The 23129-nt window shown below is 38.2% G+C and overlaps 1 protein-coding gene across 6 annotated transcripts in view; it reads right to left on the reverse strand.

Moving 5' to 3' along the window:
• LOC111834110 (protein diaphanous homolog 3-like) overlaps positions 1 to 23129 on the reverse strand; it is a 190002-nt gene that overhangs the window by 111939 nt on the left and 54934 nt on the right. For all 6 annotated transcript variants that reach the window (XR_011982953.1, XM_072700476.1, XM_072700475.1 and 3 more), the window contains 12 exons: positions 21166 to 21240; positions 21015 to 21084; positions 18570 to 18706; positions 18134 to 18239; positions 14183 to 14293; positions 13672 to 13790; positions 12442 to 12558; positions 10842 to 10960; positions 10654 to 10718; positions 9848 to 9952; positions 6437 to 6757; positions 5073 to 5187 (listed from right to left, as the gene is read on the reverse strand). Coding sequence is in view for 5 of the 6 variants with exons in the window: in XM_072700476.1 (XP_072556577.1) it covers positions 5073 to 5187; positions 6437 to 6757; positions 9848 to 9952; positions 10654 to 10718; positions 10842 to 10960; positions 12442 to 12558; positions 13672 to 13790; positions 14183 to 14293; positions 18134 to 18239; positions 18570 to 18706; positions 21015 to 21084; positions 21166 to 21240 (1460 nt within the window). In the remaining variant the exon portion in view is untranslated. The remainder of the gene's footprint in view (positions 1 to 5072; positions 5188 to 6436; positions 6758 to 9847; positions 9953 to 10653; positions 10719 to 10841; positions 10961 to 12441; positions 12559 to 13671; positions 13791 to 14182; positions 14294 to 18133; positions 18240 to 18569; positions 18707 to 21014; positions 21085 to 21165; positions 21241 to 23129) is intronic.

The following is a 23129-nucleotide window of genomic DNA, read 5'->3' on the forward strand; positions in this document are numbered from 1 at the left end:
TTACAATGGATTGTTCTGAAGAGTTGGGCTTCATTAGCTAGAGGGAGGAGAGGAGAGAGCGGCGGGAAAAACGGCAGACTGCAGTGACCCGGGAAGCTCGAGGGCTGCCATGCCACTCAGGTAAGGGAAGCCATAAACCAGAAGGATCTGTGGCAGCGCAAGGACCCTGTGTGGTTATGGGAGACTCATTTTAATGAGGGTCTGCTATCCACCAATGACCCTACTGGAATTTTGATGAGCTATTTGTCAGACTGACTCAGGATCAGTGATTCATTGAGATTAATAGCGCCCAGTTTACCATCTGAGCAGACACACCAGGCTAAAGCGCAGAAGAAGTTTAACAAATGAGCAATGGAGCCATTCTGCCTGAGCACGGAGCGACCGGATTCTGATGAGGCACTGTGATATTCTGAATCCACTCTGCTCCTTTGCTACCATAATGACCACACATACAAAAAAAAAACAATAACAAGAATATGACTGGGCTAGGCAATGCTAAATGACCTATGAATACTGCAACAAGACAATTCATCCTGAAGTTATTCAAAAGCATGTTGTCTTTTTTAAAACTAACCAGACTGTGTTCAACATATGTTTTAGTAACAGAAAGAGAGGACTTATTAAATAATTAAATAAATTTGTGTTTATCACAGGCTTAAATGTTGTTAAATGTTGGCTATAGCCTCACAGGCCGTATTTCTAATAACTTGAAGAATATTGTGCAGCGTCACTGGTACATCCTAAGCAGTGATCCAAATGTGTGACGCCTGTAGCTGTTCTTTCAAGTGCCAGAACTGACTAGGATTAGGAATTTGACTCAATTAAATTAAATTTTGAGCTGCAAAAAAAGATGTGATCAACGAAATAATTAGTTGAGCCAGAATACAGGTTTTAAGTGCAAATGCTTAAAAAGGATAAGGCATAGATCTAATATACAATGTAGAGAATCTCCATTTAAAGTGACAAAGTAGCATAGAAACAAAGATCTGCTCCTATAGATCCAAAGATCTCCACTGTATTTAGCTTGTTAATGTTTTTACTTTATACAGGTTCTCAAACTCAATAGAACTCGAATTTCTTAAAAGTCGAACCAAGCAGTTCGAAAAAAATTACTTAGAACTCAATCTGAATCTCAGAAGTCAAACTGTGAACGCCAACCTAAGATAACTTGTACGCGCGGGGAAATGAGTCACGCCGCACGTCTCTCAGCGGAAACAATGGGTAATGCTTCAGTCTCAGCCTCGCATTAGCTATGATAGCATCGTGCATGTTTACACTAGCTGAATACATGTATTTAGACAGTAAAAATACATTTAGACAATGACAGATAGTAACAGTAATTATTATATAATAAAATACATTTAAAAATAAAGATTTCTTATTAATTATTTTAATATTAATAATAAACCATTAATACATTTAATTATAATATTGTCGTGCCGAGCGGGGACAGAACGGAAACAAAGGCGAAGACGTCAGGGTATCGGGGAATACAGGGTTTAATTACAGGTAAGGCAGGCAAAACGCAGACGGACAATACAATGACTGGACTGCGGAAACAAACTGAAACATGGACTAAATACAGAGGACTAATGACAACAACCAGAAACAGCTGATCACATGGGGATTCCACACAGGGTTAACGAGGGGGCGTGGCACACGGAAGGAGCAGACGACCGGGGCAGGACACTTTTTTTTTTTTTTTTTTAAACTGGATACATTTATTTTCTTACTTTACTATTAATTACTGTTTTGATAAATGTGCTTAGATGTGTTTAGTACAGTATATGCTCTTCATGTTTTATCCGGTTCATTTTGTGTTTAAATGCTAAAAAAAAACATTTAGGTGTAACTTTGGTGTGATTAGGTGTGATTAGGTGTAATTGGTTTTCCATTATTTCTTATGGGGAAAATTCGATTAGAACTCAAACTTTTTAGGATTCAATCTGGAGTTCCGAACGGATTAAGTCAGAGTTTCGAGGTACCACTGTATTTTCAAAAGCAATGCTACTGCAGTGATAATATTTGCCGAGAGGGGGGTACCAACTAATTTTGTTGCCGAGATTTCAAAATACTGCAGAATATCATAACACCGCTCAAGCCTAACAAGTTTAAAACCTCATAAAAGTTTACCTATCTCACGACACAGCTTGTACCTGTCCATCCATCCATCCATCCATGTTTTTGTAACCGCTCATCATATGCAGGGTTATGGAGTTTAACGCTTGTCCCAGAACCTATAGGCGCATAGCAGGGAACAACACAGGACAGAGCACCAAGCCATCGCACTCAGCCCATTCACAAACACATTCACACCTGCAGGTTATGCCATGTTCTGCCCCTTCTTTTATCTGTTTTTCTCATTTTGCAATACATCTGCCCTCTGCTACTGAATACTTTAACACTTGTCCACAAAGCTATGGCTACATATATTACATGAATGTTAAATTATGCATTAAAACATTAAATGGGCACTGTAAACATGCTGTGAAGAAAGACATTCACAAAGTGGTGCTTTGTATTTCTCCGTTTCACACAGCTAACAAAATTGTAGTTGGATGCGACATATTCAGTGTTTCACCCTGTTCTAAATTACCTAAAGCAAATGAATGTGATAAATTTTGTACAAGGTGTAGCTGCTATCATCGCACAAAGATTGTTTTAATGGCTGATCCCGAGCGACACTCTAGGCATCTGTGAGGAGGAGGAGAACAGATTTGGCTACCCAGATGCTGACAATGCCGTAGGCAGCCGCACATGTGTAGCGTCTCCCTCATTTGCTATTCCAGTCTTCATTATTTCATCTCTCATTTAAGTAACAAGCCTGTCTTGGCTTCTGTAGGTACTGTGATTAGAATGAGACATTAATTTAATAACTGAACAATAACATACCGTGTCGTGATAGAGTATTTGATTCCCTGTGTTTTTAATTATTCATAATACTTAATTGTTCCTGATCTCCAAACAAGTTTAGGATAATACAACCAGACAACCAGAATAAACACAACACAGTTTTTAAATGACCATTTGATTCATTGAAGGAAAAATTTTTTAAATCAACACCCATATCACCCATGTGGCAAAGGAATCCCCGCCCACCTCCAGTAACAATCAACCAATGAACCAATGAACCACATCTAAATGATAATGGGTTAAATTAAACTAGATGTACCCAAGCTTGATTGCTGCCAGCCCTGTTGAATCTACACATCACTTAAATAGAACCATTTCAGCAAAGTGCTGTTGGACAAGGGGTCTTATGAAACAGCACGCCATGCCTTGATCAAAAGAACTTCCTGAGGACCTGAGAACGTAAGTTATTGAAATATATCAGTTGAGAAAGAGGCATGAATCACTCTCTAAAAAACTTGGGCTCCAGCGAATCACCGTGAGAGCCATCATCTCCAAATGGAGAATACTTGGAACAGTGGCAAATCTGCCCAGCAGTGGCCAGCCTAGCAGAATTACTCCAAGATGGTATAGAAAACTCATCAGGGAAGTCACAGCAGACCCCAGATGAACGTCTAAGGAACTACAGGCCTCTCACAGGTCAGTTAATGGCTACGTTCATGATTGCACCATTAGAAAGACACTGGGGGAAAATGGTGACCATCAGCGAATTGCAAGTAGGGATGGGCCGATTCACATTTTTCCAGTTCTAATCCGATTGAGAACTGTCAATACCAATAGATTCCAATTCAAGAGCTATTTTTACTTTAATATGTTAACATAATAGAAATATTTATACTTTGTCCACATTTAAAAAAAAAAAAAAAATACAAATGGGGAAAAAAAAATGTATCCCAAAAATTACTTGTATATTAGGCTTTATATAGCTAAATTATAGTATATTAGTTCCATTTCCTGATTTGGACTGGAATTGATCAATGCATTCCGGAATGGCCCCAACCCTGCTTTACACCCCTATTGACAATGAATTTTATCGTTGATTATTTGCATTTTTGTGGTTTGCTGCACGATTTTTTGGTTTAGAATGCACAATGAATGAAACAAATACATTGTTTGACGCAAGCAGAACCTCAATTCACAAGTAGATATTAGACACAAACATTTAATTGTGGCTGTGCGGTGGTTATGGATAATAATGGTTACAGCTGGTTATAATCGGCAGTTTAGAAACATTTTGGTATCCCAATAATTGTTTTTAAATAATCATGCAGCCCTAACAGTCACCATTGTTTTTCTCATGACACTGCCTTCGTATAACATTTAGATTACCTACGTAATTCAGCAAAGTCATTTGACATCTTGAAACTATTAAAAGTCCTTGTACTACATTGAGTTTTGACAGGTAAGTGATGCAGGAAAGAATAATTTAACTAGCAAGCTTACCAGAACTACAAAAGCAAAACAAGTGCAGCCTGAATGGATAATAGACAGGGCATGAAATAAAAACCAGTCTTAGTGTGTTTAATCATATTGTTAAGGGCTTGGGCACTTTTAAATAAGTGATTATGCATGCGTGGTGATATCTGCTCCAGGCGGCCAACATGTCAGGCCGCTACATCCCTTGAACTTAATGGAACATAAACTTGATTCCATTAAAAATTATAAGGAATGACCTTAATTTAAAATCTTATTTCAACAAAATCTATTTTCAAAACATCACAGACAGTTTGCTTTTAAAAATCTTACTCAATGCTAAAAGCTAATGCAGAACGCATTTCGCTCAATCAGAACAATTTAAGTGCCACAAAGTTTACCAAGTAATTTAAAATGGCCATTAGCCAGTCTATTTTTAATTTTACTTTAATTTACAACAAGTCTCAGCATATGAAGGGACTTGTTTACACTGTGACTGTGCTATTACAAGTAAATGGTTAATTACAATGTCTGATGCTCATGCATAGCATCTATAAGAGCATCACTCTGCAAGACCTTTAAAACATGGCCAGCATTTTGACAGATTTCAGATTCATGTCTTGTTATTAATCAAAATCAAACATGCAGAGGTCATATTGATTCTATGCAGCAGTTTCAAAAGAAAAGTACCATACATGCTATGTTAATTCATCATCCACATAAATGAATCAAACAGAGGCTTTACTTACGGTGTTTCTGGGAGCCAAATGTATGAGCAAGCTTGTCAAGAAGATCAGGAAATTCATATTTCTCTTCATTTGCCATTACCCAGAAACATTTCTCAGACATCTCTTGTGGTAGGATCTACACATTTGCAAATAAAGATTAAAAAATGTTTAGGTTTCAGACAGAAAGGTCTCTCACAAAAGATTTCCCTAACAAACTGCAAAAATGATATTATCGATAAAACATGAAAAAAACAGACAAATAAATACATATTTCATAGTAGTAAGACACCGCATACGACAATAAAGGATACATTTTAATACCTGGGATGTTTCTCGGAATTGTCCCACGACTAGTAGGGATGATAAACTACAATAAAATAAACCATTTGACAAATTTCTTAAGTGATGACTAAGCTCTTTTCCTCACTTTCCCACTCTCAAACACACAAACACACAATCCATGACAATGGCATACTTTGTCCATCCCAGTGTACTCTCACTAACCGTTAAGTATTATTTACAACAGGGGTCTCCAACTCCAGTCCTGGAGAGCTACTATCCAGTAGGTTTTCTGTCCCACTTGGCTTCTGATGAGCCACACCTGCTCCTGGTATTTACCTGAGAACAGGTGTGGCTCATCAGAAGCCGGGTATGATAGAAAACCTACTGGACGGTAGCTCTCCAGGACCGGAGTTGGAGACCCCTGATTTACAACCATAATACAACAGCAGCAGGTGTTTACGGTTCCCTTCTGGATAACCTTTTACCAAATCACCACACATGTAACGGCACAAGATTAGAGTATCTGACGACTAGGCAACAATATTACCTTGTTCCTCTGATGTGTGAACACCATAATTTTCTATTAATGCACAGTGGCGGCCCACTTTAATTTTATTAGGTTATTATGTTTGGGCATGTGCAATTCTGAGACAGAGATTTACAACCACTATTACAGATCAGCTGACTACTTTGTGTAAACATATACAAACTACACCCCACAGAGCCTGATATTATGTCTAATGGCAAAGCATATTACAGTACCAACTGGTCTGTAGTGTTTACAACCTCTGTTTGCAGTTGGAATAGTCAATATTGTCTGTCTTTGAGGCCACCATGTACCCATCTTCTATTGGCAATAGCTCAGGTGACTCGATATTTCATAAAGCATTTAGCATAAATCTGTGTCTTACAGGAAAATTCCATCCAATATAAATATCCATTCTTGTTTTCAGTATCAGAAATCCATAACAAATTTTTATCTCTCTCTCTTCCATAAGAATTTATACAATTCATGATCATTGAAAGCCAGGAACCTATTGCTGGAAATTCCCAGTGATGAGCGCTCAGTGTTCATAAACATGATGCATTAGTCAAAATTTTACCTTCGACCAGTTTAGGCGCTTCATGGTGACATCAGGCTTAAACTCTTTCTTAGGCCTTAAGCCGAATGGCAGCACACTGTGAGGTAAGCAGGACAGCAGCCCACCAATGCCTGGTGGGGGGGGGGGCGGAGGAACTCCACAGGGAGGCGGAGGAACTCCACAGGGAGGCGGAGCCCCAGGGGTGTGGGAGGGTGCTGCAGGGTTACAGCCTGGGAGAGGAGGAGGAGGAGGTGGTGGAGGAGGGCAGGGCCCTGACCCCCCCGGGACAGGAGGAGGAGGCGGGGCCAACTGAGGATTAGTGCCAACAGGAAGGGCCCCAAACTGCAAAATGACAAACAAGGATTATTCAGAAGTGCAAAAAGGTTTGGAGGGTGTGGGTGAAACATGCCCTAAAATAGAAACAAAAATTCACTTAATTTAAACTTACGATTTTATTCTGTTTAGAATTCAGGTTTTGTCTTGTCCCAGAAATTTGGAGTTTAAAGTGTGTGTGTGTGTGTGTGTGTGTTTCCCTCCACTATATTCTTTTAAATGGTTATTCTTTCTGCCAGACAGGCACAGGCATATCAGTGACACAAAAAGCATGCTGCAGATAAAGCAGACAAGAATGGCACAGGTTACTTTAGTACTACAGATTAAACAGTAGAAGTTAATAGTAAAAAAATATTTATAAATCCTTAGAGTGAAACCTGAACCAAGATGTTTATTTATGTTTATTTATGTGGTGCCTGTATGATAACAACCATTTTAAGGTAAGAAATCAATTGAAAAAGGCTGGATTTTCACAAATTGTACGGCTAGCTACAAGGCTAGAGCAGGCTCAAAGTTGTATATTGTACAAATTAGGCCTCACGATGTGAATACTGACTTTGAATTTTATGCACAAGCAACTGGCACACTGCATGGACCATGATAGTCAGATGGGTTGAAACCATCAATAAGTATCACAAAAACATTCATAGGCAACAGAACTTAGCAAGCTTTGTAATTGTAATGGCTTTTCCCTTTGAAGATTATCTACTATATGTTGAAAAATTAAGTATAAAGTTTTGCACTGCTTATTTTGCATATGTTCTGCATATGCTCTCTGAGTCAAACAAACATTTGCATTTTCACTGCAGGACTCGCTCATACACAGCGTGGTGTATGTGAGAAATTTAACAAAATGAGGAAAAAAGGCATATATATATATATATATAGAATTTGATACTTTGTTGATCCCCATGGGGAAGTTCTCTTTACACCTCCCTGTTGGTGAGAGCAAGCTGGTCGCAAAGGGCAGCCACCTGTTGCGGCAGCCAGAGAGCTAGACCTGGGAATTAAGGGCCTTGCTCAAGGGCCCATAGATGTGCTGAGGCTGGTCTTGAACCAGAGACCTTCTGATCACAGGCACAGAGACTTAACCCATTGGGCCACATGCTGTTTTTATATTTATATATAAAATATATAATATTTTACATATATGATATTTATATATAAAATATTACTGAATACATGGCAAGAGACTGTTTAACCAATCACAGAGCAAGTAGGCGGTTTCTGGCAGTTAATGCTCCTTTGACACAGCAGGGCAGAAAACTAGTACTGTACATGTTACGACAAAATAAAGGAGCCATTTCAACCAATAAAACAAGCTTGTTGCTTGTACTACTGCGTTGTGTGCCACCTTCCTTAGTGTTGCACGGCTTGACCTAGACCAGAGCGTAACAACCATTTGCAGTATACTTCTGGCACAACAGTTAGAAAATCGATTGATTCCACTAATCACTTTGTATGATACTCTTAAAGTTAACACAAAAAATAAAGCAAATATTATTTTTATACTGCACCCCTCCCAGTAAACAGATAGCTATTAGGCAAATGAAATCAAAGGAAACAAAAAAATGTCTTTTACACAGCAGCTATGAAGTTACATTACCCTCCACGCTGCTTCAGAGATCAAAGTCTCCTGAATAAATACATGATTCCTGAGCAGTAAATACACCGTTGCTAATAAAGACGCCATTCGTGAGCAGGACACCATAAGTGTTTACTCTCTGCCACTCAGCCGGCACGCTCTGGCTGGCTTAGCAGAGCCCTGCAGCATCCCAGCTTTTTCAGATTGGGGGTGATGATGAACGGGGGCTGTGTAGGCAGCTAGGGGAATGGAAATCAGCCTGACAGGGCGACAATAATGACAGCAAGCGCATGCCTGCTGCACCATGCACATTCAGATCACTGTGCAGGAGACGGAAACATAGGCTGTGCTGTCAGAACTCATTTGTGTCTCAGTCTTGAACTTCTGGTGCACCTTGAGACAGAAAGCTCCTTCCTTTGCAAGCACTCGGTCACTTATGGTTATATTAGATTTGAGAGAGAGAAAACAATACATCAAAAAGAAACAAATAAAACCACTTTGAAATGTAAGTACTAGTGTAAAAGGGCTGCATATTTGTAAATGTTACCGCCATTGTTAAAAAGAACGAAACGCTGCCAAAAAACGTGAACATTCCATACCAAAAGGTTGCGTTGAATCATGATTTAAATTTGACAGAAGAGAAACTTCTGATTTACCAAGTGATTCTAAAAAATCCAAGTATGCATGAACCTCCTTTCTATTAAATTCAGGTCGTTTGCTTTGGCACCACTTATAACGGCAGGTGAAAAGGACAACTTACCAGCCACCCTCAGGATCCCCGAGCACTCCTTACGGCAGTTTGGACTCGATTTTAGTTTTCCAAAGGTAAAATCAAATGTTGTAACCAGGGCAACAAAGCTCCACAAATTGTGTAGTACAAAGCAAATGGCTTATTGATCTGTGCAACAGTTTTAGATTAAAGACTCACAAAAGGTCAGTCATGGTGTCTCTGCAGTCACTACCTCTTGAGGTATAAAACCTGTATTGAATTTACAACAATGATTTCTGCAAGGCTGTTCTGGGACTGCACAGAACTCACAGTCATAGAAAGGACTCTTTAATTTTCCATTTGCAGTTTAATTGTAAAATAATAGTCACACGCAATTTGTCATCAAGGGAACCTAAGAAGTATTCAGATATATTTGGGAATAAAGAAAACAAAAAAAGAATTACATGCAAATTCTATCAGTGTTGGTTTAAGTCAACTAATAAAAATAAAGAACTTGACAACATATGCTATATTTTGCATGTCTAGGATCTCTGATCACTTGTCAGAAGTACCCAAGCAAACACCAGCAATGAGGCAGAATGAATCCAAATTAAACAAACACCTTCCTCATTTCTCAGGTATTTGTATAAATACTGAACTTGAAAGAAAAAAATCCACATACATACATATATTATATACACACACACACACACACACACACACAGTAACAGTTAAAGTGCACACAAAATAACACGAACACTTAAGGGATGTCACATTTCCCCCGCTCAGTCAGAAATTTAATTACCTGTAATCTAAAAGACTGTAACTCAGCTTCAAGTTCTCTGATTTTTTCATTCTTCTTGGCCAGATCAGCTTGGGCCTCTTGTCTACCCATGTACTCCTCATCAAGCTGAAAACAAAAATCATTTAATTGGTTTCTTTTTAAGGGAAGAAAATCATCAGCATTATAGATATTTATTTTAAGAAACCCTTATCTGGAGATACATAAAAACAGCCCTGATCTGAAGGTAAATGATAGAAATGTAAAGGTCAGCACTCAACAGTGAAAATCACCTCTATTTAACTGGCCACCTTGACAAGCTACCTGTGTACTGCTGTAAAATCAGCCCCTGACACACAGTGCCACACATCAGATAGGTGTCAGAGAAAGGATGAAGAGCCTTTTTTGGTGGTCCAGCACTGAAATCCCTTCAGAACATCAAGCATTCACCTGTGTCGACTTTCCCTTGTGCTGTTATCATGTGTAAGCAAATATGCATCGCTCCTTAAGCTGCATACACCCTCTATAACCCACGGCTGTGAAAAATCCCGTGCTGCTAAAAACATACCTTTTTAGCTTAACCAAAAAGGGAATATAGAGAAACGGCTGATATGGAAAAGGTGGGGCACATGAAAATCAATTGGGTTTCTGTGTGCAACATATCCAGGAGGAAATGGGTTATTATAATGTGTTCTTACTGCACAATATTAAGGGTGAACAAGCTGAATTCCAGCCATTGGTCATTAACAAAAAGGGAGACGCACATAGCATACTGACAGGTGGTACTCTTCAGTGAATGTATAAACTTAGAAGTGACAGATGATACTCACTCTCTCGGCCAGTTCCGAGAGCCTCTGCTCACACTCGTCGATCTGTGCTTTATCAGCGCACACATCTGCAAGAGCAGGTTAGACAGCCTCAGTCTCCAGCAGGTACTCAGCAAGCACGTGCACACATGCATACAGATACACCTAGACACATGTGCTCATGGGCACAGGGAAGAATGTACAGGGCTCACCTATGAGGTGACTGAAGTCTACATCAAGGCGTTTGCGGTAGGTGAAGTCAGGGTCTGTGCCACTACGATGCAGTACAATCTGGGCAATGCACTCCTCTATAATCTTAAAGTACTGGGGCCTGTAATAGATTATTGATGAACTCAATAGTTGGCAATGTTACTGTTCTTTCTAAAAAGGCACACACAGAAAGCAAGTCGTTTATAATTTTATATAAGTTATAAAATCTTTTTTAATACTCCTGGATAAAAGGAAGCATGTTACAAATATCTCTTAGGATAAAATGATTTGATCCATCCCCCCTCGTCCTGGAAGCTTCTTTAAGATTCCTGTAGAGATTTTCTATTTTGTTCTATTTATTTTATTTTTATTTTATTTTATTAGAATGTTTAACAGTGCTCTAATTTTTTTTTTTGTTTCACTTCATTCATATTTTTATGCTTATACTGTATTGTTATTGTCTTGGTGTCTATGTGTGAGAGTGCAGTCGTAATGTGAGCTTCCTTTGTGAATTTCCTCCGGGATTAATAAAGTCTTCTGATACTGATTCTATAGACACAATGCAGGGAATAACCCAGGACGGGGCACCAATCCATCAGGTAAAAGGAAAGCATTTTCTACTACTAGCCCAACTTCTATAACTACATTACCCCAAATTATAATTAGTTCATTTAACAACAAATCCAATAACATCTTGATGAACATGTGGAATAGACCAGTACAAAAGACCCTGATTTGAGATAAAAACTTAACAAGACACACTATAACTTAACGTAGTGCAACAATTTATAGTGGTGGATGTAGAAAAAGGCAAAAAAAAAAAAATCAATAAGGAAGACTGCCCACTTAATCCCTGAACCAGAGCAATTCAACATCCTGTCAATCTCTGTTATTCACCTCTTCAATGTCCAGAATAAAGAGAGAACACAACGATAAGGGCGCACTAATGCCAGCTTGCTGGACATACTGCAGCATTCGGTAGCTTAAAAAATGAACATGCGCTTTTGTTTTTGTAGTTTTGACCATATATCAAATGTAATTAAAAGCTGCCTATGTGATGCTGTTACCCTTCTAAGCAGCAAATCCCAACGAGCTGTTGGGAATCTGGTATTTCATGCATGTAGCTGCCCATTACTGCAGGTATTATTAGATATTTAAAAGCCCTTAAAAATAGAAGCAATCTCAAGTTGTGGATAGATCGGGTAAGAAAGAATTTTTGATCAATTTATAGTTTAACTCATTCCCTTCTATTCTAAACTGAAACATAAAAAGGTCTTTGAAAATATTGTAAGATCTCTGATCTTGCATTACTTCAGATGGTAAGAAGATTAAAGCAACTCAATTCTGTTTGTTGCTCAATGTCACAGAAGTTTAAGAGAATGTCAAACTGTCAATTCCAGGCACAGAATAGTTAACATTACACAATTCTGCACTAAACTGTTGTACTCTGAAACAGTGTTGGAGAAAATTGGAGAAGAGAATATTATCTCAGACTTTGTATACTGGTTTCATTCTTTAACAGAGGGGTGCACTGAAGATTTTGCTAATGACTCTATTCTAATTTAACAAGTAAAGAACTGGCAAAATGTACCATACACTTACCGTACAAAATAATCATTTCTGATGAGCATCAAGTGCTGGAGAATGGACAGGAAATAACCCTCTGCACATGTGCCCTTCACAGAGCATTGAACAACGTTGAAAACATCGGTAACATCAGTACTTAGTGTTAAAGAAAAGTACAAAAGTACAATGAATAAAATTTCACGGACGATTTAAACAGGAATGACCTGAAGTACTTAGTATTTTTATTGATGCAGATAAGCATCACCATCGTGCATGTCATGGTAAAAGCAAATGATTTGGCACACTTATACACAAAGGCATTCCCAAAAATCTAAAAGTGGAGCCATCATGAATGTGCAATACGTCGCCCATGGTTTTCAAAATGGCCACCAGTGTCGACAACTGTTTTCAGGTGCATAAGAAGTTAAATTTATTATCAATTTTCTCATCAATAATGGATATCATATGATACTGAGTGCATAGTTAAATTAATTTACCATACATAGTTCTTGGGAATTCCAATTTGCAAAATACAATGCAAGTCACAGAAGATTCAAGACGGCAACCATTTTTCAAGATGGCGGCCATAACTGGTATACAAATTGTAACTGCAGTGAAATTGTGTAGTCTGATCTCAAAATCAAATCATACCCTTGCTCTAGGGTATGCAAATAGGAATTTCCAAGAACTACATATGGTAAATAAACTTAACTATGTCTGTCCTCGATATCATATTATATCCAACGCTGAAAAGAAAATTGATCTGAAAGCAGTTGTCACTGGCGACATAAAAAAAAAAAATCTTGATGGCTCAATATCCAAATTATTTTGGAAAGTCTTTGGCTATAAGTGTACCAAATTATATGCTTTTTTCACAAAATGCACAATTGCTGTGGAATTTTAAGCTAAGCTGCACCGCTATTTGGAACTACATACAATCTGAACAAAGTGTTTCAGTCTTCCTAACAATTCTTGATAAGCCTAGTCCCCTGATTCTATCCGGACCCTGCTGAACAAAGATCAGGCAAACTGGGCAGCCTTTGCTTTCCTGGGTGATGGTGGCAGGTTACAGGTATTGCCTCCAAATAATTTGCTTCTGTACCTTGTAGTTCTTGCCACACAGCATTTTAGGGCATAATCACAATAATCAGGAAAAGCAGATGGTCATATCCCAAAAAAACAACAGTGTTACAACACTAAGTGCTTCAACCCCGAAAAATCAATGGGAGTTAAATAAAAAAAAACAAGAAAAACGTGTAAGGATATTCCAGCTCACTGCGAATGTCTTCCAACCGATGGAAGAACTCAATTATGTCCTCCTCTTTGTGCTCATCAAACACCTTCAGCTGAATATCCAGACCTTCGTTCCTGATATCATTCAGCCGCTATAATGGAAATAAACACTGGATAGGCACACTGAAGAAATATTACTTGAAGGTTTCTAAAGTCAAACATCAGATTCGTCCATTTTGCACTTCAATTTGGAATTAGGCCCAAAGGCTTCTGTTTTAAATAAATAAACCAGTCAGTCAGAAATTACTACACCCTTATGCTAGTTAGCCTAGAGATTTTTAATTATTCATTCTGTTGGATGTATCAGTTTTTGTATTCATTTAACAAAAAGGAAAACAATGTGTGGTCGTGCTGTTGCAGGTATTTCATTCAGACATATGCCCTCTCCTGCAGGATTTATAAATCACTGTGAAAGCATTTAAAATGTTTCCCCAAGTAGACAACTCATTTAAATATTACTATACGGAGTCCACAGGACACTTACCGGCAGAACCTCTTTGAGACCACATCGCATAAACTCGTTTCTGATGTGCAGCCTAAAGTCCAGCTCATCAGGCGACGTAACGAGAGCATTGATGAGTTGCATACAGGCGACCTGTAGGGGGCACAAACACCTTGTTGGGAGCCCACACACACTGGGGTCACTTGCTTCCATGTGCCTGTTGATTTAAACATCTCTAGCAATCAAAAACCTATGCTGCTTTGTCACCTTCCTGCTCCTATGTTCCCTGAATGATCTTAGTCGCACTTCGTCTTCTGATTGATGAACAGTCTCATTAGGGTTTTGCAGTGACTGAAAAGCACTGCACGGCTCTCGCACTACTTACACTTGTCACTGTTGTCACTTCGGACGCTCAGCCTAGCAGCACTTCCACACAATTAACTGCTTGACAGCTGCATGATTGTAATGAACTATTTGACTCATTTGTACATCACCTTGGACAAAAAAATCTGCTGAAGAATAAATGGAAATGTATATATGGAAATGTATATCATCATTTCTGGTGCCAGATGTTCAGCTGAGATATGCCACACGTATGTTCAGGTTAGGTCTGGTACCTGTATTATTAGGTTCAGTTAGAAAGAGATGCCTCTGCCTTAAAACCATAACAGACGCTTTCAACTTATGAGGCTAGAAGCAAAATTTATTGTGCGAATCTACCTCCATATCTCCTCTCTTCCCCCGCCACGTCCATTGATTTCTGCTGACCCCAATTTGTTTCTATATATGTTTTTTTTCCCTTCAGCCTTCAAGCAAAGGCTACATGAATCCTAAAAAAACATTCTTGACCCCAATATTGTAAAGAATTGCAGACCGATATTTTTTCTCCCCTTTCTTTCCAGCATTTCAGAACTTGTAGTCTCTGTACCTGCCCTCCCCCCCACCACCCCAAAGTGGGGCTTCAAAGTCAGACAATCCACTTCAGCCTTCCTTAGCTGTCCTCACATCTTTCCACACCACAGCTACAAAAAGGTCACCACTAATTATTGTACCAATAACAACAAACCTTGCAAAATTTGACTTGCAAAATGGCCGCAAAATTGATTACCCTTTCCTTTATAGCTTAGATCCATCCATCCATTTTTTGAAACCACTCCTATTGAGGGTTGCGGGAGATCCAGAGCATATCCAGAATGCTACGAGTGCAAGGCAGGAAAGAACCCGGGATGGGGCGCCAACCCTCTGCAGGGCACTCTCACACACCAGTCACTCACAAATGCGCACCTATGGGCAATTTGGTAACTCCAATTAGCCTCAGCACGTTTTTGGCCTGGGGGGGAACCGGAGGAAACCACACGACGACGCATGGAGAACTCGAAGACACTCAAAGCCAGGTTCCATAGGTGTGAGGCCACAGTGCTCACCACTGCACCACCCCCAGCTCAGATCATAAACAAACAAACAAACATTATATGATAATAACAACAATTATAATCACATAATGTTTGATAATTGCGTACATTAAAGATGTTAAGACATGTTAAGATGTTAGGGTATACTTACAGGATGCTTATGAATATTCTATGAATGCTTTATGAACGCATTATGAAGGTTCACTTAATGCTCTATGAATGTTTTAAGGTGCATTTAACGAAAAGCATTACAAAAGATAACTCTTCGTTTACTGACATTGTCTGTACTAGTTTTGCCACCACATGCACATTGGGCACTAGAATATAGCATCTCAAATCCATTTTAATAGAAAGGGAAGTGTCTATATTTTTGACGAAATTAAAAATAATATGTTTGGGATTTCTAAATACCAGGGTATAATACCACCATGCCACCCAAACCTAGAGGTGGAATTCATTTTTATGTAAAGAAAATTCGAAGTCAGAAAAAAAATATCTAGGTTATGTCCGATAAGCCAATAATGTAATTATTGTGACAGGCCTAATAACCACTAAGCAACAAATAGCTTCAACCTTGCAAAATTTCGAACATTTGTGGATGAGATTAGACATACAAATATTTAAAAGAAAGTCAGCAGCAAAATTCAGAAAGTCAGACATGTTGCAATATGAAGGATGTCTATTTGATATTTCTGTTGTCATGTCAATATCACACTCTAGGCCTTACAGAACATTCTCAAGAATGGAAACTCATTAATGGCAGCTAGCCAGATTGTCAAACTGATTTTGCTTACATATGAAGTTCATCTAATATCTGTGGTCTCACAAGCCTTTCAGGAAGTTCCACCACTGTTAAAAAGGCCATGAGAAATTATCCGCACACCTATAACCCCCATTGTGCTAACATTCAAGCTTATGTAATTGTTAAAGTCAGCATGTATTGATCCCCTTCAAAAGTTTGAAAGGTTCTAATCTTTCCCAGGTCTCTGCCTGTCAAGACTAAAAATGTATATATTGCACATACTCTCAGTTTATCTATATCCTGTCAATAAAATGTACTTAAACTCACTCTACACATTCCCACATAAAACATTAAGTGGTATTTTTCCTAGTATACATTTAAAGCCGGATTTCATTGTGTCCACCCTGAATAAGACTGAACAATTGTGTTGTTGAAAAAAAGTATTATAAAATATCCTCATTCTTTTACAGAGTTTAAACTTCTTACAATAAAAAATTAAAATGCATTAGTTGTTTCAGAAAGACATCGTATCTGGTCCTCACACCAAACAAGTAAAAAAAACAAAACAATGATAAAATGAATTGAGGATTAAATGAAATGAGGTTTATTTGGTATTTATTTATTTTAGGTTTATTTATTTAGTGGGCTAAGACTGTGTGCCTGTGATCAGAAGGTTGCCAGTTCGAACCCGGCCTTGGCACGTCTGCGGGTTCTTAAGCAAGGCCCTTAACCCCTGGCTCCCTGGGTGCCACAACGGGTGGCTGTCCTTCGCAGCCAGCATACTCTTACCTACAGAGAGCAACTTGGGGGAGGTGCAAAGAGAATTTCCACACTGGGATCAATGAAGTATCAATTATTATTATTATTATTAATAATAATAATAATAATAATAATACAACAATTAAAAGGCAACATTTCCTAATTGTCAAAGAGAAAAAGGGCTGACAAGGACATTGATGATGTATGTCTATCGCACAAGCCTGGACAGAAATACACAATTTCATTTCCTGAAAGACACAGTCGTACCTGACAACTGTTGTTAGCTCCAAGTTAAAACCAACAGAAAAAAACATGATTGCCAATATAAACAAAATTCTCTCTTTTTTGTGGAAGATTGATATAGTGTTTATAAGCCAATTGCCTAATTAAAATACAGATCCATGGCAGTACATTGAAAAGGAACAGCATCTGTAACTTATGCCCAAGACACTGGCAAATTAACTCCTAGAGCTGAAACAGCTGAGGAAAAACATTCAAAGTCTGAGTACACAAAAGACTGGAGAAGACAAGACAGATGTATGAATAATTAACAAACAAGGCAGAGAAACTGCAGGAGCAACAAAACCAGCTTTTTGTGCTGTCAGAACTTTAATATAACATATCTTCTTCAGTCATCTGTCCATCTTTATACCATACAGTCAGTACATCTGGGAGGACACATTCATACCCATTTCAATGTCCAGAAGCTTTGTTGAAAGTTTTTTTCCATGGTTACTTAGCCATCGTACAGAAAAATGTATGCACTTTGATTACAGTACAGAAAGAGGACAGTTTCTTCAGCATGTACCTTTTTTGATATCCCCATTGAGAAACTATTTACTCATTGCGGCATATTCATAAGATTGTTCCACTTCTCCTAACAATTTGATTGTTGGACTATGTAAACATGGATTTTGTATGATTGCCAGTTAGACTTCAGTTCAAAAATGGATGTCTTCATATTTTTGTTTGATAAAGCAACAAAACGACAAGATAAATGAACTTTTTAAAAGTATATATTTGACATTCTGTCCAGAAGGAGTCTTCACTCTCAGCAACAAAGAACATCCACGCACTTACCTGTAGCTGCACAGAGCGATCGCGAAGACCTTCAACAATGGGGCTGAACCTCTCAATGCCCCGCCACTCCCCAGCAGTACTCATGGCTTCCAGAACCTTCTCCAAACTAAAGGAGGAAAATAAAAATATGGCAAATAACTGCAAAATGTTAATGAATTTTTCCTTTTCATTCTGGAGGGGTGGGATCTGTAACCTGTTTTAATTTTGGAACTGATTTATTTTTATCAATTCTTTTTTTGATTAAGAAAACAGAACTTATACTGAACACGGAAGAAATTCTGGATCAAGATGAAGTACACATATTATAGGTAAGAATAATGTAAAAGCTGCACATTTCAAAATATAAAAGAACACAGTAAAAAGTAACAAGGTTTTAAAATATACATTCAGAAAGCAACAGAAATAAAGTGTTAGCACTTGGTAAAGTCAGGCATACATGTTCTCCTCGCCCACGATGCAGACAGCTGACAGCAGTTTGATGGCGTCTGTCATCATGGCAGGTTGGGTAGGGTCGACGGCCGCAGCCAGCAGTCCAAGGCTCTTCTCCTCACAAAGCATCCGCTCCAGGCCATACTGTAGTCAGGGAACCACACATCAAGGCTGGCTCATGCTATCTGCAACTACTACCAATAAATAATCACTCTATTGTTGTATTTTCTTGGTTTGCATGTTAAACTAAGGTATACATAGGCGTAGCCATACAAAGTGCGTAAGGTGCATATGCACCCCCATCACAGAAGTGTAAATTTTTTTGTATGTGAAATTCAGAAATATATATGTTTAAAGACCTGTGTTCTCCATCATCGCGAGATCCCGTCAGTCATTAAAACGCATCCCGTGCTCACGATCTGGACTCTAAGTTAATAACATGCAATGTCATTACCAGTATTTAGAACTGAGCATGACATAATCTGATGTTTAACTTGTCATGGAATTGTTCTACAGTGTATTAAACGTTTTTGTTTGATTACAGTATAGTATGTACTGTCGTTGCGATGAAACATTATAAAGAAACGCAACTTTGATTTTTTTTTTCCGTAAGATCTGTAAAACAAAATCGGATAATACATCTGCCATGACAGCCGAGACTGAGGTTGGCAAGACTAATTCCTTCCCTGCTGTATTCAAGTTACTGCAAACGACAATGATGACCAATTGATTGTTGCTGTTTTGCGCATATGGGTGACAAATAATTTCCCCATGTAGCATAAGGAATAAAAAAAAAAAAAAAAAAAAAAATCGCAAATAGTTTACTGTATTTTCAATTTCAACATCATTCTGAAGTTCAGTTTTGAGCAATTAAAAATAAGATCACTAATCAAAGAATAAGCTAAAATGTCTGCAATTGTGCACAATCATTTAAAATGTATACTCTATTGTTAAAAACATGTTCATAACAAATGCAAAACAGATTTGGCCTTGCCACAGTTGTGTGTGCTGGGAATTAGGAGGTGAAAGGCTGGATGCGCACGGCACACCCCTGTCCAACATCCCTGGCTACGCCACTGAAGATATATAATGTTTATGCTGTATAATTATATACTTAGGAATATTGCCATGCCCTCAAGTAAAACAATACAGGTAATCTTGGCTGTTGTAAGCATGCGGCCTAGAAAGCATGTATGCAGGAACGACATAGGACATGTCTACCACAGAAACCTGCCCTCTCTTCAAAGAGAATCACTTCAATAAAAGGACAGCGAGAATGACACATGCAAACTCATATCACCTTTATGAATCTTGAAGGGGCAAAATCATTATTAATCAGAATCTTATCCTCCTTGAAAAGAATATTACCATTCAATTAATAAAACCTTCATGTGTTTACTGACATTTTTAAAGAACAACGGCCTGTATCTTATCACTGGATGGCAAAAACACATTTAAGATCAACAAGCAATTCATTTCAGCAGAACAGAATATCAGGAATAACAATGTAAAATAATATATTATTGCATTTTTCTGAGTAAGCAATGGTGCTTTTTGTATTGAGTGAAGTAACTGTGTCTATTATGCAGTCAAACTACATAATAGACATAACAGCACCTACAATTAATTGATCTAGTCAATTCTATGCTTCAGATAAAATGCCAAAGCTCTGCATTGACAGAAGAACCTCTACAGCAGGTTTCCCGAAAGTAAAATGCATTTTCTTGCATTTACATAGGTGTGAGTGAAAAGGCTTCCTGTGTGTGAAGGTTACAGATGCGGCCTGTTATTCTGGTGTAGTTATCACTAGCACTGGGCTCACAGATGAGCACTTATGTCCAGGAGGCTTTGGGCATCAGGAAAAACCTGCAAGGCCCAACTTCTAACAGGAACTCTAACAAGCATGAAGTACCAAGATGTTCTCTTGTCTGGAAGCTTCCATGTTTGGAAAAGAACTTGCCGTGTCTGTTAATATCATATTCCTCTGATCATACGAAGACGTCACTTTAGCAGATAGCTTGAGCCTTGAGGTGAAATTACCTAGAGACTTGGCACTGGTGTTGGAGATATGATTTGTGGCATGATGTGAAATTTACTTACAAAATAAGGTCATGCATACTTGTCAGTTTCTTGCTTTGATGTTTGATAAATGAATCAGTATGAATGTGTATGGAATTCCATTAGCTAGATAAGGTATTCCATCATTAAAATGTTACCTACTTACCAGCCCCCTTTCTGAATTCACTTACGGATATGTCAACAAAATCTGCTGTTTACTAATAAATATAGAAATGGGTAATACACAAATATTTCAGTCCAGCTAAAAGGTAGAACTAGACACCATGACCTAAATCTAAAAACCATTATATAAGCAAAACTAATTTCAAAGGAGTTTATTTACAATCATACTAAATGTAATGACGAAACAGGATAAATACAAAAATCAGCATACCTTGTTGTTCATGAATGCCTTCAGACACTGGATTACTTTGTGCTGACTTTTCTTGATAATTCTTCCTTGACTGAAAGAAAGAGTACAACTGGAGCAAATTGCAACTTATCTTGGACATCAAACGCATTAGGATAATACAAGTCTTCCTTACTGCTGTTTGTGCTGCAGCTTCTCCAATGTGTCCAGAAGCAATCCCAGTCCTTCATGACCAAAACTCTGAACCCAACTTCAAGGGGGGGAAATAAATAAAAGCATAACATCAGCACCAAAGCAAGACATAATGTTTGAAAATTAAGTCCTTAACCTTCAATTATATTGAAACAGAATTTTTACTATACACTATATGACCTAAAGATCTTGAGTGGCTAAGCCATTAGAGATATAGGGTGGCTGTCATCAGCCAACCATGACCAGGGTCTCTTCACCGGGCAGAGCACAGATGGTATTATTTCTCTGTGTAAGGAACTAAGCTGGCCTGGGTATCTCAGCTAGTAGCCCTGTTGGCACCAGTGAGACATGTTAAGACCTTGCATGTCAAATTTTCAGTTGACCTGCTCAATTCAATAAGCCATGTACCTTCAGACATTATGGAATTTATTGCTGGCATTAACATTTAGGCATCAATACAAGAGAATAAGGAAATCATTAAAAATTTGTTCAACAGTCAGCAGTTACTGAGTAACTAGCCTTATTGTCATTATTATTACAGTTATTATTAAAAATATGACACCACATTTGTTTATTCTAATCAATTCCGTATTCACACATTTTATCAGAGATACAGTTTAAATTGCAAAGGTGTGATGTGCTTCAAATTACAGCTAGTTAACATTCAAGAAGAATAAAGTAGGTAACTAGTTGTGAACACTGATTGGCAAGAAAATGCATATGAAGTCTAACAGTCAAAATGACAGATACATTTTGTATAGAGTACAAGTCAATAGTTTGGACACAGCTACTGATAGAAAAGTTTATTTATACTGTTCTCTACATTTTAGAATAATTAAGACATCAAAACAATAAAACAACATATTTAAGCAATAACATATGAGAAGGAATGTGGCTGTACTCCAATATATCACGGCTGTGATTCTGTCGTAGGCACAAGCCTGCGCCCAAACCTGTATACCCAGAAAATTCAATCCATACCCATTATAGTTTAGTCTAATATCGCCAGTGCCAGCAGTGAAACAACTAGTCAGCTAATTGGCAGAATAACTTTGTATTGTAAATTAAAACCATGCTGCAGGTCCAATAAATAAAATATTGAAGCTCTCGAGTGGCGAAGAGATCATCAGGTGGACAGTAAAGTTCAGTTATTAGCAGACGGTTTTATTCCAAGATTCTTAAAAGGACAGCGTTAACATGCTCCTGAGGGGATAAAGTACTTTCCCTTACAATATGTTTAGCTTATCACTTTGCAGTTAAAACATTTACATAGTTTTACACAACGCGTCGACATTAAAATTCCACGTCGACGCATTTTTATAATAGACACCGTCGATTACGTCAGATAATCGTCCCAGCCCTACAGCTAATGTGGCATGTCCAAGTGTAGTTAAACTCTGATAACAACATTCATAGAACGTCTCTTGTCCAATCAGATTTCTTGGTCGGAACTAACTGCTGTTAAATAGAATTATACACTGATCAAAAAAGTTAAAATCCTGTAGTCAGTAGAGTGATCCCATCATTGGGCTCTTGAGCGAGGCCCTTAACCCCAGTGAGTGCCCTAGGGACTGACTGACCCTACTTTCTTCTCTATGCCATTTTTATTTCCTGAAGGAGGTCCCGCATATGCTGAGCAGTCAGCCATTTTTCTTTCAATCTCTGGGTAAACTCCTCCAAAACCATCTCTAATGTGTTTAGATCAGGTGGCCAGGTCATGTGATGTGACACTATCACTCTCCTTTGTAGGCAGCTTGGCGTGTCCAAACGTTTGACTGGTACTGTATAATTTGCCAGCATTTTAGAAACCTACTTGGACCTTCTGTCTGTGTAAACATACATTTTTATTCTGAAAGACATTGCAAAACAGATCTACCTGACATTCCAGCATTTTAGAGCAACTTCAGACTATAGGAGTGGCTAATCAGCAATGAACATAATCCAGCT

Source organism: Paramormyrops kingsleyae, chromosome 16 (assembly GCF_048594095.1).
Source record: "Paramormyrops kingsleyae isolate MSU_618 chromosome 16, PKINGS_0.4, whole genome shotgun sequence".
In the NCBI taxonomy this organism is placed as follows: domain Eukaryota; kingdom Metazoa; phylum Chordata; class Actinopteri; order Osteoglossiformes; family Mormyridae; genus Paramormyrops; species Paramormyrops kingsleyae.